Genomic DNA, 18,540 nt, shown 5'->3' with positions numbered 1-18,540 from the left:
TGATTAAGCGACTGAGCCGCTCAGGTGCCCCGAAGAAGGAACTGTTTTATGTTAAGTATGAAACATGTACCAGAAAACAGAGGTATTAGGTTTGAATATACGTGTGTGTGTGTGTGTGTGTGTGTGTGTGTGCGCGCTAGCCAGGATTGCCTTTTCTCTTTGTATTCACTGAAATCATAGGGAATTGCTCAAGGGGGGGGGGGATTAATCTTTCTAAGAAACTCTGCACTCTCTTCTCCTTATCATTATGGGGTAACCCAATTTCTTGATCTTTAATTATTCTTGCTTTAAGCTAGAAACTCTAGTGTTTTCTTGTACATTCCTTTCTGATCTCTGAATGGTGGGAATTAAAAGTGCCAATTTCTGAAATGGCAGCTTTGACTTTGCAATTTTGCATTCTTTTTCTTTTCTTTCAGCTCTCGGAACAATTATAGACCTCCTGAAATGTTATTTTCAGGAAAATTCTATAAACACCCAGTTGCAGATGGAGCTTTACCAGAGGACATTTTATTTTTATTTTCAATCTTTCCCCATGACACACTGTTCATATTTGAAAAAAGGTGAACTTCGTGGCGTTGTTTGTGGGCCTGCTAATTTGTAATATGAATCCCCTGCCCTCCTGTTTATTGTATCTTTGCCTTAAGGTCCCAAGCGCTATAAATGTGCTTTCAGGGGGGTTCTCTGTAGAAACCTTGCACTCAAAAATGATCTCCCTCATTTTATTACCTTCGGATAGTGTCTTTTTATGTTTTTATTAGCATCACTAAGAACAGATTTAAGCCTGTTTAACAGGCCCCTAGTTTGCTGAACAGAAATGTGGAGGGAAGTGATGTTTTTCTTCCCTAAAAGAGTCCAAAAAAAAAAAAAAATCAAAAAGTGTCTTCGGTGCAGTTTTCACAAGGGTAGTCTGATTAAAGGGGGAAGTAAGCGCAGATAAGCCATCTATCACCTTTTCATAGTTTTGCTTTTTGTTTCTTACCGGCACATCCTCCCACTGCTGACTCTTCACAAGTTCGTAAGAAGGCTCCGTTAAATCAAATTTGGGAACGGGGAATCCCGGAATAGCATTGTGCAAATGGAAGCCAAATGTCACCAGCCAGCTGTTAACATCTAGGGGAAGAACGTTCGAAAGGAAAGGTGTTAGAGTTATTTTGTGCTTTCAGAAATTTCAGTCCTTACCTGAAACTAAAAAACAAAAACAAAACACCCAAGTTCACACACAAGATGTTTGCCTTCGTTCTACAATGCGACACCCACCCTCTCTTTTCAGACACGAAGACAACAGCCTCAGTGATGAAACGATGCCAAGGGCTACAGAAAACCCAGTCTAATAGGTACTCGGTGAGACCAGATAAACTGTCACGAGTGCGAAGTTGCATCCTGTGCGAGGAATAAGTGGTAACGGAGGGTAACAACAACGCACAGCAGCACGAAGGAGACCCAGTGGAGGAAAACAAAGGGATTCTGTAGTTAGCAAAGACTGGTCTTAAATAGAAGTTGTATGTTACTGGCTTTCAAAAGCGACTGCCCAAGGATATGCGGCTTCCACAACCCATTTTCTATTAATAAAACCCCTAAATTGAGAGAATTAAAATCAACAGTTGATTCTTAATCAAAGATGAATGCTGAAGGCTGGCAGGACTGGCCAGGGGCACAGAAGTTCTGATCACCATCAGCTATGACTTCAAAGGCTCACTGTGCACAGGTGGAGGCGAACTTTTTGGGGAGAGAACCTGGAAACCTTTAAAATGGTATTTTAAAATACTGCCATGTGACTCCAAAAGCCATTAAGCTCAGAATCAGGCTTTTATTCTATTCTGGAGGTTATAATGTTACAGAACTACTCAGCAGGCTTGCAGCTTTATGAGTACAGTTGGGTGTAGATTATTTTATATATTAAGCACATTGCTGGAAAATTTGAAATTGCATTTCACCTAATATATTTTATGCTGTTCCATCTCTCTTTTGATGTTTTTCAGAAAATGCTGCTATGGCATTCCCTGTAGTCCACGTTGCTAGGAGAGGATGAATTCAGGAGCTGTGGGCTTTCCAGCATTTCAGCCAGACCCTGTCAACACCTCTTAAATAACCAGTGGTAAACTGCTTGCCAGGATGATGGAGAACCACCTGCTTCCTATTTCCTTCTCTGGGGCACAAACTCTCACCTCATCACCAGGCTGGCAGATCCTGTGTCCAAACATCATATGGCTATAAAACCAGTGGTTTTCTCCCTCTTTTAAAAGGAGGGGTGTTGTTGTTGTTGGTGGTGGTGGTGGTGGTGGTAGAGAGAAATCCCAAGTTCATCATGTAGAATAGAAAGTGATACTCTGCGTGTGTGTGTGTGAGAGAGAGAGAGTGAGAGAGAGAGAGAGAGAGAGCAAGAGTGAGAGAGTGAGTGTATATAAGATTACAAGGGTTCTTATGTTTTGGAGAAAATTCTCCTGAATGGTAGTGTCGGGGGCAAAGTTTCTCCTACTATGAATGATGTCTGTGTAACAGTGAAAAAAAAAAAAAGAAAGAAAGAAAGAAAGAAATCACAGGGTGTTAAGTACTGAAAAATACTGCCAGCATCATGGGACTCGGATGCAGATGTGTAATGAGACACCCGAAGGAGAATACCATGAGGGTGTTGCTGAATCAGGATTCCGAACGAAGGGAGCGTCAGCTGGTTCACGCGGAGGAGAGCTATGACAAGCTTTCGGCAGTCTGGGGAAGCAGGAGGCAGATGTGAAATGAACAGAGGGCAGCATTTTGAGAGCTGTACCAAGAACTGAGAAAACAGGCGTCTCAGTATGCCTCCAATATTGCGCAAGAAAAGAGCCAGCCTGGAGGAGCATCTAACACAAGCCAAAACAAAACGGAAAGCCTCACACCAAACCAAAGACAAAAAGAGGAAACAGGAAAGAAGCTGCTTCCAGGAAACATAAATGCGGCACAGAGGGTGATTATGGTAGTGTAATTCAGGAAAGGAAGGTGGAACCAGAAGGATTCAGAATCCATGCAGTGGAGGATGAGCGGAGGAGTCAGGAACCAGAGTGGTGCTTGCATAGCCCTGGTCTCTCTCATCCTGGTGGTTTTGTGGTGGCAGAAGTGGGATCAGATGATTTATTTATTTATTTATTTTTTCCCCCACCTGGATCATGCGCTAAACTTGGAAAGATCTTCGTATCCCCACACTGGCAGAAAAACTAGTGTGTCTGTTAGTGGTGCCACCGTTCAAGAGCTGCCCCAGGTGGCATTAAGACAGTAGTGAGAACGGAACTGGGACCCACTGGCTAAGCAAGGGGTGGGAGAAGCTGTTCCTTTACTGTCCCAAGGTGATGGTGGTGGAGAGGGATGAGATGGTGAGTCACACTGTGCTGTGTGCCACACTGATTCTTCCATCAGAGCTTCACACACGTATAAGAGGAAAACCAACAGGACACATTTGTAAGGTAGTTAACCGTTCAAAGCAGAACTACATATATTTTATCACATCTTCTACCATAAGGTAGGCATTATTCTCCCCATCTCATTGTTAAGGGAACAGACTAAAAAAAAAATATATATATGTGACTTATGTATAAAGCCACACGACTTAACAGAGACAGGTTGGGATTGGAACTCCAATTTGGGGGCTCCCAAGTTCACCCTGTTTTCCATACCCCCATATCACCTCTCTTCATTCAGCATCATTTCAGAAAATTGCGGCCTTGGGCACTGTAGACAGAACAGGAAGTAAAAAAACCATGTCTCGGTTTCCCTTTCTGGCTTCTCTGTGGTTTCATAGAGAAATACTTACCTTGAAAAGGTTAGGCATTTGATTTTGCGTGAATAAAATGGAAGGGCAGAGAAAGAAACTCCGGTTGTTCTGTGTGTTCATATAAGGATTGAAGTTATTCAGTACTTGGAAAGGAAAAATAAAATGCTTACCTGTGATGTAATCTTTCACATCATGGATTTTGCTTGCAGGGTTATTATTCCTAAACATGTAGAGGTTAAAAGGAGCTGGGTCCTTCCCAATTCTCTTCCAGATTTCTATGTCAGGCGTCGTCCATCGTCCTGCCAAAATATCATAATCTCTTTCCCCAAAGTGGATTAATTTTGTGAGTGGGTCATATAAGCCACCATGAAATCCAATTACCAGCTGAAAGTCAATATTGGAATCAAAATAGATTTCACCATATGCAGTATACTGAATCTGTTTTAGCATAAGCCCATTGCTACTGAAAACGGCCAAGGGTGTCCCTGTGTTATCTGACGCAATGTAGAATTCATCCCCACTGCTGATTTCCATGGCAAAAAGATGTCCTTGGAGATCGTAATAGAGAGAAGTGATTTCTGAGCTGGAATGGTTGTAGACGTGAGTAATCCTAGTGGGATAGGTTAAGTCCGCATAAAAAAACTGCAGGTGCTGTCCCAGACTGGTTTTGCTAGATACACGCCTTCCCAGGCCATCGTAACGATAGATCACAGTCCAGCCGCTGCCTTTGCTGTAAACGCGAGTCAGAAGCCCCTTGGAGCTGTACTCGAAGATCTCTGTGCCTCGCTGACGCAGGAACCCATCTTCATCCAGCCGGTACTGAACATCCCCCAGTCGAGTGATTCTGTCTCGCAGGTCATAGCGAAGAGGCGTCAGACGCGCACTGCTGCTCGGGTTCAGCAGATGGAGGTTTCCGTTCAGGTCATAGTTGTAACGCCACATGATCTTTTCATTCAGATAAACCGTCTGGAGCTGCCCATCAACGTCGTATTCGTAAGCGTATTTGGTAGTGTTGGCAAAGGGCCCTATTTTAATTTCTCTTTTGGTTACCCGGCCCATGTTATCGTATTGAATCGTAATCCAGTACATGAGGGATCTGAATATCTCATACTGAATTTCCTTGATGCGGCCGTGGGCGTCAAAGTGCTTTGTGTACGTCATTACGGCCGTGGAGATGATCTGGTTAATGTCGTAATATATAACTCCAAATTTTCCGAACTGCTCAACTTTGCCAGAAATGTCATCAAACTGATAGAGATCAATGGGCAGTGGCGTCTCGTTGATGACACCCTGCATGCTGGTCACTCGAAAGCTGTTGTCATAGCTGTAGTCAAATCTCGCATTTACCATCCCGTCTTCGCTGAAGCGGAAAATCTGCCTGTCAATCAGGGGACCAATCTGCCTGTATCTAATGGTGCAAATAAAACCATCACTCTGGAGGTTTACGGTTTTCAGGACGCCCGCCGTTTCATCGTAGGTAAAGCTGACTCTCGTGCTATCATACAAAATTTCCGAGAGCCTGGTCTGCCTTCTGTACTTGAACAAGACCCTCCGACTCGTACCCAGGAAGGCCGTTTGCAGAAGGAGCCCTTCCTCATTGTAGTCCGTGATGACGGAGGCGTTGCTTTCTGGGGGGTTGTATATGTTGCGGTAGTAGCCAATGGACCGGATGGTCTGCATGGTGTGGCGAGCCACGCTCGGCATGGTGATGGCCGACAGCCGGTCCCACATGTCATATTCGAAGATGTACTGCCTCTGGCTGTGGAGCAGGAGAACCATGGACTGCAAAGACAGAACATACTGTTACTCAATATTTTCGTGAGCAGGGGGAGCAAGAGCAGAGATTCGGTGACCACATATACACAAACATTCCGCTGGCGAAAATGATTTTCATCTTAATTGAGTTATCCTTGACCTTACATGTTGTTAACGAGTCCCTGCCTAATTTGCTTGGACGCTTAATCGTGAGGGGTTCTGCAATTAGTGGCTCAAGATTCCTAATGTGCCACTTGTCACAACTGTACCATTCTTCTTCCAGGCACTCACAGCCAGGCAGCAGATTGTCGATGGATTTGGATAAGTCATAACACAGGCACGCGCGAAGCTGCTTTAAAGACAATGTTTCAAGGAGAAAACAGCATATGGGAAATGCGATCCTCTCCATAATTAGCAATTATTTAGTGAGGTGGCTTTTCCCCCTCATCTGATTGAAGAGCCACTCAAATCACGTTTTCATTTCCAGTGCATCTGGGGGAGGAGCACAGCATTCAAAATATTACTTTATGAAGAAGAGACATAAAATGAGCCCACACTGGAGAATGTGTGTGGAAAGCATCGATGTCGACAAACACCGCTAACTCGCACGATGAGAGCCGTAACACGGACCCAGATACGGTTTTTTGTTTGTTTGTTGGTTTGCAAATGCTTACCTGTCACCTGGAATGACAATAAAACCTGCATTTTGAAATTTCCTCTTGTAAGTAATCGAATCTGATTTGAATCCCAGGTGCTGTAAGAACGGTTTCTGGGCTGCATTCGACTTGGGAGCTAAGTTAGGGAGTGAATAGACCTACAGATTAAAAGGAGCTCTGCTCGTCCGCAGAAAGACAAAAGGCGGTCATTTATTAGGCCAGCCTGAGGGAAGCTCAACCCTCAGGCTCAACAGTAAACAGTAAAGCAGAGCATGGGCGACTGTCTCCTTTCAGGAGGTCTCCTCCACACCCCGCGAGGCCAAATGGAATGACCGCAGATCTAGGAGCAGGTGTGTGTTAGGAGCCCTCCCGGGACTCGGGCTTTGCTCTTGCCAGAGAAACACATAATCCCTCGTCCAAGGCTCGCTCCCTCTCTCTTTACTGTCCACCATCTTTGAAAGCACTTTGGGCGACAGGCTTCTGCTGAGTGCCCTCTGCTACGGGCGCACCTAGGGGCAGTCTTTGTCCGCAGGCTGTGAGGTGGATGCCTTGGACGGTTCCCGACAGTTGGCATTGCGCTAAGGCAGGCTTGGATTCTTGCTAAATTCATAGGAAGTAGTACCTAGCTGCGTAGTCACTTAAAATCCCATCTGATGGGAGTTAATAAAATATTACTTGTCTTGCTCTAAGTTTTGGCCTAGCGTGCCTGTCCTAGCAAGGAAATGGAAACGGTCTGGGTGGATCTTAGGGATCTGGGAGATGATGAAAGCACTTGTTGGCTTCTCCGATCCCCACTGAGAATGAGAGTGTGACTGATCTCAGTTACCGCTGGTGTCATTTCAGGACAGTGGCTCTTATCAATGACCTGCTCCTTGTCTCCTTCGAAACATTTTTCGGTGACATTTATGATCACTACTATCAATCTTCAGGGTCTGGGTGTTTCTGTTATGCTTCTCTGTAATGTACTTAATTTAAATTGGGAAAAGTGCTCCAGGATATGAAATGGTTATCCATTCCCAGTTTCTTCAGGAGAAAGCTGTCTTGGGGTTTGTTAGGCCGGAGGGTGACGTGTTTCCCAGGCACGAGGACCGGTTCCCAGGGAAGTGTGTGTGTATAGTGGGGCTTCCTCTGTGGTCTCTCAACAAATCACGGGTTGAGTAGCTAATGAGTGTGATGAATAGCGGGGAGGGAAACTTGTCATCTAATGGGCACGGTCCATTGTCTCAAGGGTGAGTCTCTTTGAAGGAGAGCAGATAAGCAGGTCTGCGAGAAACAGACTGACTGGCAAGTAGGGTCCTGGCTGGAAGGATTCCGAAGCTGGGAGGTGGCCAGTGGTGACCTCTGAACCCGACACTGGTTCTCTGGAAGGGTGGCCTGCGTCTCTCGGCTGTCTAGAAGCAGACGGGATGGCTCCCATGCGGCGGGGTTAAGGTTTAGACTGAGGAGTGGTGTACAGCACCTCTAGGTGAACAGGACCACGTAAGGGGAGCACAACAATGGCACGGACGTGAGTCTCGGACGTGACAGGTCACTGTGTGCGATGCGCGTAAGGCTGGAGGCGGTCACCATGAAGCGTTGAGTTTCTAACTTAGGCTGCTGCATGCTCGGGGCGTGACAGGTATTGAAACGCAAAATGGGACCATTTCCCAGCGCTAAGGTTTGTCTCAAAGGCAAATGAAACGCTCCGTGAACGCGCTCTCTGGTGGATTATGTTTTTTAAGAAGGGAATTGCAGGGAGGTGGCCGGTTCCCTGTTCTTTTTCCTTCGCTTTCATCCCTCTGGACCACAGTCAGTGGCCCCACACCTCTCAGACTGCGACTCGGCATCTGGCGCGTGGAGAACCTTAAATCATTTTTGGTGTTGTGCCTAGAGCTGAAGAATGGACGAAAGTCTTAAGATAGGATGCTTACGCCCTGGATATGCAGAAGAAATGAGAGACGCCACAGAGCACCTGAAACGTGGCTTTCTAAAAAAAATAGCCTCTTTTGGTTAATAATGCATAAATAGGATCTACGTGCTTTTTATGGCTATGTTGATGCTCTGCCAGCAACAACACAAAAGTGACAGCTTCAACTGTGCTAACGTAAGGCTCTTTCCTAAATGAAAGAGCTAGCACGGAGATTATTTACAAATGACTTCCATGCTCAAGGTCTCATTTGTGGATGTTGTCGATGTACAAACTTGGCAGGTGGACAGTGTGATTGCTTGTTTGTTTGCGGCATAAATCACTTAAAAGGGTCTCAGGTAGTAGAACTTAACTAAGGAAAAACTACTTTGCTAATGCAGAAATTCATCACTGCGGTACCAGTGTGACTTACATGTTGATGCTTAGAATAACAAATGGAGCTCAGGCACATGCCACCGTTTTTCTCCCCCGCAGAGCCCTGGGTGATCGCTGAGAACTACTAATCATCGCTTCCCTCTTGACTCTCACGGCACAGGCGTACCTTTTCTAAGTAGGTGTAACTCCACGTTTTGCCGTCAGCGAAGACCCGAGACACGATCCTCCCCTGGCCGTCATAATCCACTTTCTCGCTAGTGGTTCCCCGCTGGACGCTGGCAATTTGACCGGTGGATGAGTAGGTGACGTTGACGGCCATCAGCTTGCTGCTGGGCAACCACAGAGTTGGGTGTCCCGACGTGTCGTAGGCGATCCTCAGCAGGAATTTACGGTGGTCATCATAGATCTTTTCTGTCTTTGTTGTTCGATCAAAGTCAACGGAAAGGAGGTTTCTGCCATTAACCTGTTACAACACAAACAGCACGATCACATACATCATGCTATTCCAACGCTAGTCCCTTATTACTCTTCAGAGTCCCCCACTATTGTTTAAACACCATTTATGATGATGGATTCTCTTTTGTCAGTAAATTAATTTAGCAACTTCTTGGGTACAAGTGCAAGGCAGTAGATTAACAGCTCTTTTAAAAGGTTTCATTAGGCAGAAAGACAGCCTGGCGTTTGTTCAAAACCTTTTCAATTAAATGTTGTAAACTTAAAGTACAACCGATAAGAAAAAATACCAAAACGTATTTGCTTTAACGGTTGCCCAGAAGATATGAAGCTGGTAAATCACTGTAAATTACTCAAGGCCCCTCCCTCCCTAAGACCCTGGAAAATAATTGCTTAGTAGAATAATCATGGCTACATTAAATAAAAGTGGCAAATGTGACTCCGGCCCTTTGAAGAACAGGTTAAGTAGAAGTTGGAACCCCCATTACTGTAAATTATTAATGAGTTTCAATAGCAGGGGGTTACAAACATGATCATTGCTTTTGGCCCAGTGCTGAAATGTCACAAGTTTTTAGAATGCCTTTCCCTTTGATAACATCTGGTTAACTGGCAGGGACTTTCAGATGCTTTGCTCCCACATCTACACGGTCTGAGTCTTGTAAGTTTACAAATCTAACACCATGTTGTTGTCATAGGGTCTCTCTGTGGCTCTGTGCAATGTCCAGAATCTTTGACTACATTTGGCTATTACTGTCTGTGATCCGAGGCACGTACAATCCAGCATTCGTTCCGGCAATGGAAATGTGGCCTCGGTTAAACTCTACTTTAACGGGGCCCCCCGGGTGGCTCAGTCGGTTAAGCGTCCGACTTCGGCTCAGGCCATGATCTCCCAGTTCCACGAGTTCGAGCCCCACGTCTGGCAGGACAGAGCCTAGAGCCTGCTTCGGATTCTGTGTCTCCCTCTCTCTGTGCCTCCCCTGCTTGCACTCTGTCTCTCTCTCTCAAAAATAAACATAAAAAAAAATTTAAACTCTACTTGAAAAATGGAATTTCTACAGCAAGATAGAAGCTTTGGGGGGGGGTGATAGCTTGTACCTACCAGAATGTGGATTGACTACTGGATTGTTAAAAATTAAATGGGAAAAGCTTACCCTTACACGAACATGTCTTAGCTAGAACTTTCAAAACGGACAGTTGCCACCGGTCGGTTACGCACACATATGCACGCACGCCACATCCACACTTACATACATGTGAACATATATGTGTATGTGAACATGTAATACACATGTATATTATGTAAAATCTGGGATAAAACTAATTTGTGCAGTCTATCATTGACATTCAAGCCCCATGAAAAAGTACTCTTTAGGCTTAAAATTTTCCAGTCAGTGGTTCAAGGGGAGTATTGCAAAGTCCATGGAAAGGTACAGAGAAGTAAAGATATAAACTACTCAGAAGTTCATGCTTAACAGGTGAAGTGATGCTGGGGGCACAAAAGCACCCAGCCAGGTGACTCGCGGACACTGAGAAAGGGTAGAACCCCGGACGGAAATCAGGACATCTTCATTTTCCAGTTCAATCCTTTCAGATCCAGCGGCGGTGGGGGAAATAGCCCGCTCTGCCATAGGTGTGTCAGGTGTGTGTGGGGTGGGGAGCTGGGGAGAGGAACCCAGGAGTCTAGAGGCCTGATCTCCATACCTGACAGGGTCTAGAGGCAGCGTGACTCTGGGCTTTCGCCTCTCTGAAGCTGTTTGTCGACCCGTGAAGCGCTTGCACGAGAGGCTTTAGGCTTCTGTCAATGACCCTGATTGGATCCTGACTGGCCAGCCAGCGAAAGGCTTTCTGGGCTTTTCCCACGTGGACACGTCTGCATGTTAGTCCCTGCCTCACGTGAATTTTGTGAAACCTCACGAGCTTGGCTTTGCAGACTGCTTTGCGGACCTCGGAGAGAAGCTGCTAGCTAATATTCACAAATATGTATTTTAAAGCCTGTAGGAGGATTTGATTTGCTATCAAACTGACTCAATACTGAACTGGCAGAATCCAGCCTTCAGCTTCTATTTGCACAAAATTATCGATGCCTTAGGAAGAGGTTTTGCACGATTTGAAGGGTTTCCTATGGTTCTTGGGTTTCTCCGATTGTGATTTAAAAGGGAAAAGACCAAACAAAACAAAAAACAATGCTGAATGTTTAGAGTTTCCCTCTTTTCTCCTTCCTTGGGTTATTCCAGGCTGCCGACAGCCATGTGAGCCTCACTGTGTAGTTCCCACAGACTGTGCTGCCCACAGGATTGCCTCATCTGTTTGATTTTACTTCGTATTCATTTTAATTTGTATTTCAATTCTTTTTTTTTTTCAACGTTTATTTTATATTTGGGACAGAGAGAGACAGAGCATGAACGGGGGAGGGGCAGAGAGAGAGGGAGACACAGAATCGGAAACAGGCTCCAGGCTCCGAGCCGTCAGCCCAGAGCCTGACGCGGGGCTCGAACTCACGGACCGCGAGATCGTGACCTGGCTGAAGTCGGACGCTTAACCGACTGCGCCACCCAGGCGCCCCTGTATTTCAATTCTTTATTGCCTGCCTCAACCACCCTTTATCTCTGCAGCGTCGTCGCCTCTGGTTAGAGCGGGAGCAATCTGGACGGCAGGCCTGCTAAGAGGGCCTGGGTACTCAACGGAGACGGGCAGGGAGAGGCCCGGAGCCCGCCTTTTCACCGCCTGCACCCCTTCTATGGCACTCGACTCGTTTCTCTCGTTTGTGGACAGGGCTACGCAGTGCCAGAGCACCCAGGTGACGGGCGAGTGGGTGTCATTACAGTAGCCATTGTGTGTGCCACCATACCGAACATGTCACCATACGGAAACATCTAGAAGCACTGTGAGACTGAACATCTGGGTAAAAGTTTACATTTTCCTTTCTGTCCAGATGACCACTGTATATGCAATGCCTTTCTTGCGTCCTCTAGCTGAAGCAGTGGGGGAAAAATTAGAATGGGTTGTGTTTTCCCCAACATTCCCAGCACAGGGCAAGGTTTTAACCACCCTTACTGTTTCCAGGCACAAGTCGTTGTTATTCAGTATGTAAAATTTCAAAAGATACTAACAGATCTTTTGACTTCTCTGTTCTTTCCATACACGCCCAGACTTTCTCCTTCCAGTATTATAAACAAAGGGCAGAAGTCAAGGGACATTTCCGTTCTAGGACACGGTCCTACTTTAACTACACCTTTTTGAAATTATGGCAACTTTCCAACCTTTTTTTTTTTTTTTTTTTGACAATCATAAAGGACCAGCACTGTTCCACGCCCCAGTGGCCTTCTAATAGTTTTAATATAAAAAAATATCAATTTAAATTGAATAGTTCATCTAAGATGAAAACCCTTAGATCAGATCATTACCATCCCTCCAGCTACATAAAAATGAATCCAAATGTCGTGTTTGGACAAGAGATCACCACGACGTCCTTTGTGCTCCATAGCATTTCTTTCAAGTAAGCACGGAAAATTCCTCATTTTCGAAGATCATGTCCAGCACGACTATAATGAATCACAGCGTCCCTTTGATATTGGGAAGGGGGGTAGTTATCATCTTCCCCGTAGAACGCTTGGAAAACCAAGGCGTAAAGACGTTACACAGTCTTTATGTTTACAGACACAAAGCACAATCGGATTATGTTCACGTATCTGGAAGGTTATGGAGGGAAGCGAGGGAGGGCTGGCTCATTACCCAGGATACTTGGTGACAACATCACGGCTCCCTTGTGTCGCTGCTGGAACATCAACTGGCTGCAGATCGTCTTGTATCTCTGCACGTCAGCCAGTGCTAACCGCACTGCACAATCCCATCGAAAGCTGCGCCCCTGGGCTCCAAGTGAGAAACAGCATAGCACGCTAACGTGACGCGCAGAGGAAGATCGAAGCACGCTATCGTATTTACGTGTGCCTTTAAACACCCTCTCACCTTTCAAATTTTGAGGATTTCCTTCTGAAACGATTCACTAATTCTTCTCCTTTAAAGCATCTGAATTCTGGGCAAGTTTAGAAGATGGGTTTTCTTTTCAGAATGCCATAGCAGGTTTTTTGGTTTTTTTTATAACTGATTAAAGGCTGGTTCCAGTGTCCAGCAACATGGTAAGAGAGAGACAAGCAATTTTCATGCCTGTGTCTTTTATTTTTAACTTGGCCACAAACAAAGCAAGCCATGGAAATGTCTCATCTTTATTTTGCAATGCTTTTTCACATCCCTCGATTTCATTTGCTTGTTATTTCCTACGGTATTTCCCTTTCGCCTGAATGCATGTTTCATAGAACATGCTTTAAATGTTGCTGGTTTCTTATTTTCCTTTTCTACTCTTTGCTTAATAAAAGAAACTCTTTTAAGCTACAATATCTGGTGTTATATCTATTATATCTATGTAAGCTACTTAGAGTTAGGTTTGTTTATAGCAGTCAAACATTTGCAAGGATGTGCTATTCATATAGCTTCTCTCTTAGATCTTGATGCAGAGAAATAATCTGTCTTATAAGGCTGGCCTCTCCTCATTCATTCATCAAATAAATATCTGAGCGCCCACTCTGTGTCAGGCACTTGGTTGAATGCAGGCATATACCTTAAGAAATGAAAGGAAGTTTCCGCTAGGAAATAACGGAAGGTAAGGGAGGAGATGTTCTCGGGCAGACTCCACATCCAGTCCTTCCACCAGATTTTCAGATCATCACTTTCTCCCCAGAATTTCCCCCTCAGAACCACAGAGGAATGGCATTAGCAGTCAGAGCTGGCACATCCAATCTTATCTTGAAAGTAAGAAACCCTCCCTTGTGATCTCGGCATTGTCTCTAGTAGAGCGATCACACATATCAGCCAGAAATCTCCTTGCAGTGTGACTGAACAGGCCACTCTGAATAGCATATTCTCTGAAATATCTTGCCAAGGCACTGTGGTTCCGCTGTTTAGAAGAAACCAACACCCATGCCTGCGCGCACTCTCTTTTCTTCCCCCGGAGAAAGTATTTGCTTCATTTTGAATCAGGCAGAGAACCAGAGATGTAACACAGGATTTCCTCTACTCGTCCTAAATTTCTTTTCATGCCTAGAAGAGCCACGTTACAAAGAAACAGAGGATACACTTAGACATAGCCCGTCTCCAAGAAGAGAAGGCAACATGTTACGTGGTCAGTTCCTGGGCAAAGTATTTCTCACACTCTTCCTTCTTTTGTTCTGTTTTCCTAACCAGGGTGCGAAATGGCTCTTTCTTACTCACCCGCCGTGTGGGTATAAATGCCTAATGTCTGCATATGTGGTAGAGGTTCTCCAGGTTAGGGGTAGGGGATATATAATCCCGCCTTTTATTTAGTTGTAAAGTATTTTCTCACATTATCTCATTCGATTCTGTAACAACTGTGTGAAATGGAGGCAGGGCAGGGTAAATGGTACTTATCCCTTATCTGTATCCAGCGTATCTAATACTGTATGCATGGTCTGTGCTATAAGGTCAATATCTATAACATATATAATGTCTGTTATAACGTCACAATGCTACAATATTGTCTAGATAATGTTAACTTACTTATATCCTGACACGGATATCATGGGATACACGAGGCAAATGAAGTCTGAGAGATGTTACGATTTCCCCATAAGGCTCGTCATTAACAAAAAAGTGGAGCCTGACCTAGAACGCACGTTTTTGGAATTCTAGTCGGCGCTCTGTCATCTCTGGTATGTGGAATGGAGAGCAATAAATGGGAGCAGCATGTTTGTATCTTTTGGTGAAGGAAGTCCTGTGTCTGAGAACAGGTGGGACTGTGTGTGTGTATGTGTGTGTGTGTGTGTGTGTGTGTGTGTGTGTGCACAGGTGCGCATGTGTCCAGGGACATCATGCCCATTATAGGGATACAGCTGGATAAGATAAGGCCTGTGAACTCGCTTCCAGGCTGCAATGGCCCAAGGCAGCAGTGGGCCTGGGAAGAAGTGGAGGGGGGCACAGCACACAGGGGTGCAAGCTGCTACTGATTCCTCAGTTCAGTGGAGGAAAAGGCGGGAGCTACCGCGTCCTTGGGTCACAGACCGACCTGCGGACGTGATCACAAGCCTGGAGCTGGTTTTCTTGCCTGTCACTTTCCCTTCCACTCTAACCGTGCTCTTCCCTTCTAGCGTTCTCTCGCTTTTTCTCCTCACTTCTCCCACTGAGCAAGCCTCTCTCTGGCCTCCCCTAGCTCCTGCCTGCCAGAGCCGCTGAACCGGGGGGCTCGGAGCTGGGGCATCCTGGCTCCCACAGCCTGGATGTGGGTCAGGGGGGAGCGCACGGCACTGGCTCCAGGAGACCACGGATTGAGCGTCCCCAACACCTGCCTTGACATTGAAGTGGAATCAGAACATGACCTGTAAGTTGGATACAGTCTGTGTTTGATCTACTGATTCTTTCCTACTTCATTTCTATGTCTTGCAAAGAGCCAGAGACAGCATGCATTAGCTGTTTCTTACTCGGAAGGACTGTCAAGGTATATAATGCCGGCCTGTTATAATAATAATTTAGCCATTTTTGGTGCAGGAAAAAAAGGACATTATTGGTTATGCTTCATGTTGTGTTCTCTCTCCTTGATTTTTTTTAAGTACTTTTTTTTTTTAATGGCAAGGGGAAGTAATTTTAGGAATAGTTATCTACATTTATCTGATCAACTAAAATCTGTTTGCTAATAGAAAGGATGAATCAGGTTCAGTTTACAGTGGTCTGAAGGAGGTTTCTTGTAACCTGTGTTTTAGTACCTAATCTGTGTTGTCTCTAGCAAATAGCTGACATAAATCACAGCTTGCTTTCTAGTTATATTTGGCCCATGATGTGAGAGGGAGGGAAAAAAACAAAACAAAACAAAAAAACAACACCCAACAAGGCAATGCAGAGAACATTCTGCACAGATCAATTACACTAGCATAATCAGAAGTATCGTTGCATTTCTCATAAAAACAATACAAATCAATAGTGAGGACGCAGCAGTCAGGTTCTGTCATTGATATTCTCCCATGCATCCCAACTACACTTTAAAAATGCTGAGGATGCAAAGAAAGGATCCACCTTTCAATGGCCAGTCCATTTCTTTCTTTCTTTTTAATTTTTTTTAGCGTTTATTTATTTTTCAGAGACAGAGAGACAGAGTGTGAGCAGGAGAGGGGCAGAGAGAGGGGGAGACACAGCATCCGAAGCAGGCTCCAGACTCCGAGCTGTCAGCACAGAGCCCGATGTGGGGCTCGAGCCCATGAACTGTGAGATCATGACCTGAGCCGAAATCACGAGTCGGACGCTGAACCGACTGAGCCCCCCGGGGCGCCCCAGGGAAGAACTGATTTTTAATCATGGCTATCTCGAGAAAAAAAGCTTTTCTCCAAGAGCTGGCTTTTATCACGAATGACCTAATGGCGTGGCGGTTGGAGAGACCTGGTGCTCTCGGGGAAGGCCCTGCGCCGAGGGCAGGCCTGGACTGGGGAGGGTGACCGCTGGCACCCTCGGGGACGGCTCGGCCCCGTCACCTGTCGTCCGACACCGGCTTACCCTAAGCTTTCGACCAAAGACGTTGACTCTTCCTTGGGCTTGCTCTTTTCGGAACCTCCACTCCACCAAATTTTGCCCGTTTTCTCCGGGAAGGCTCATGTTTCTCTTGGCAACGGTGGGATTCGCCGTGCCGGCCAGGACATGCGGCTCCGTCTGGTAATGCGAATCCAGGCCGCTGGCGTAGATGATTCGAAGGGAGCCGTCGTACCCGATCTGGTAGCTGTTGCGTAACTGATCTGAAGAACAAGGAGCGGAAAACATGAACGGTAAGTCTGGACTCAACACTTGGTTGGCTGTGCAGTCAGAAGGGTTCCACACTTCTCAAATGCTGACCGAACTCCGCTTGTCAGGAAATAAAAAGTACTCAATGACGTCCTTTTAGAACGTATCGAAACAACGTTGATTTCTGGCATTTCCTGCTGTAACAGAACCGGCTGCATACTAAAGGCAGAATTTAAAGTCCTTCGCCACTTTAGATTCCTTTTTCTCATTTGCCTGACAAAAGAAGTGAGGGCTGAGTCTCCACAGATGTGCAGTGGACGTTCTGGAAAGAGCCACCTCTGTGCTCTTTTAGCCAGCGTGTGACTGCCAGGCTCTCAGAAGACTCCCCTCCCCTAAACCCATCTATCCTGTACTAAAGATCTTTCGAAGAGATCTCACGTTCTACACCTTGTATGTAAAAAAAATGAGGTGATGTTCCCCCAAAACGGACTTTTAAAAAAGGGGGCCATCTTATATTTTGTACAAAAATGCCTCTTATATTACAGCCTTCTGCCTCGATTTAAACTTTTTGAATAATATAGAATCATGGGGGAAGAAAGGAATTTGAGCAGTATTAATTTTAGACGACGGCAGAGCTTACTTGAGAGGACTGGTAGAAATAACGAGTCAAAGAAGTTTAACTCAGATTTAGTAATTAGGCTTAGGGCTACGACCTCACAATTGCAAGTGTCATCGCAAACAGGCTTTTCCAAGATTATGTCAAAAAGGAATATGGCAGGCGGTCCCATCATGAATATACTGGATACGTATGTCTATGGACTGAATGAAAAAAAAAATAATAAAGTCCAGATAATACATAAGTGGGCGCTGAAAATTCGGTATCAAATGTCCAGTGATCCCATCATATGTGGACTGAAAGGCCACAAGGTGTGCAGATTCAGAAGGGGTTCTGTCTCAAGCGGCTGTACTTACTTGGCCGTGAAGAGGACGCCCTCCCGAAGACCGCAGAAGGTCACGGAGAAAGTGACTCGAAACGGGTCTGATGATGCCCGTGAAAAGTTGGAATGAAGGTGGGTTTGGAAGTGGGAGTGGGCACTGGCTGATCTAACATATGTATGTTTCACGAAATAAACACTACCTGTAGACGATGGACGATTTCAGCTTACTTCTAGAGGTTTATGTTTTCACCTTCCCTTTTCTGTCTCATCTTAGCAAATGGGGTCGCCGCGTTCTCTGGGGGGGTGCTAGTGGCATTTAAGATTATCAGCTTAAACTTACGCTTTCGTGCTTACCTTGAACCATGGTGTAGAAGGAGTCGATTGAAGACAGATTTGAGGTGATGCTGACATCTTCTTCGCGGCTGGATGACTCAATGTCCACCGTGATGGCCTTGTCCATGTCTCCATGGAGGTTTGTGACCACTCCCGTTGGAAAGGTAACATTGGTCAGGCGACCTTCGCTGTCATAGCTAAATAAAAGAGGCATCAACTCGGTATTAAACTAGCAAACTGCAGGTTCTTCTTACTTGTAAATAGAGGGTGCAGCAGTTTCAGCCGCACAAATTTGGAAGCATATTTGTCTTTCTGCACGAGCTGTGCAGAGTGAGGACTTCAAACGTGCTTTGAAGTAGTCAAAAGCCTGTTTAACACAGAAAAACCTCGCCGGTGAGAGCAAGAGTAAACAGAATAACTCTCCACCTCAGCATATTATTCTTTGAAGTGTGACCAAAATCCTCCTGCACGTCTAATTTGCTGTTTCAAAGGGAACGTGTTTACTGATATTAAATGCCTTAGTATTCTCCATATTTTCTACAACATAGATTTAATTCGCCGTTACATCAGGTTTTAAAGTTTTACTAATTTATGCCCTCTACAGCAGAG

General features: G+C 45.4%; 1 protein-coding gene across 1 annotated transcript in view; it reads right to left on the bottom strand.

Moving 5' to 3' along the window:
* The window catches only part of LOC115511752 (teneurin-3), a 194,696-nt gene that overhangs the window by 2,551 nt on the left and 173,605 nt on the right, over nt 1–18,540 (bottom strand). The window contains exons 22-26 of the mRNA XM_032593054.1: nt 17,953–18,128; nt 16,439–16,674; nt 8,601–8,897; nt 3,913–5,524; nt 980–1,110 (exon numbers count right to left, since the gene is read on the bottom strand). Coding sequence (XP_032448945.1) covers nt 980–1,110; nt 3,913–5,524; nt 8,601–8,897; nt 16,439–16,674; nt 17,953–18,128 — 2,452 coding nt within the window. The remainder of the gene's footprint in view (nt 1–979; nt 1,111–3,912; nt 5,525–8,600; nt 8,898–16,438; nt 16,675–17,952; nt 18,129–18,540) is intronic.

Source organism: Lynx canadensis, chromosome B1 (genome assembly GCF_007474595.2).
Source record: "Lynx canadensis isolate LIC74 chromosome B1, mLynCan4.pri.v2, whole genome shotgun sequence".
NCBI lineage: Eukaryota > Metazoa > Chordata > Mammalia > Carnivora > Felidae > Lynx > Lynx canadensis.
Note: the sequence above shows the minus strand (reverse complement) of the source record. Positions and strands in the feature narration are given on the sequence as shown.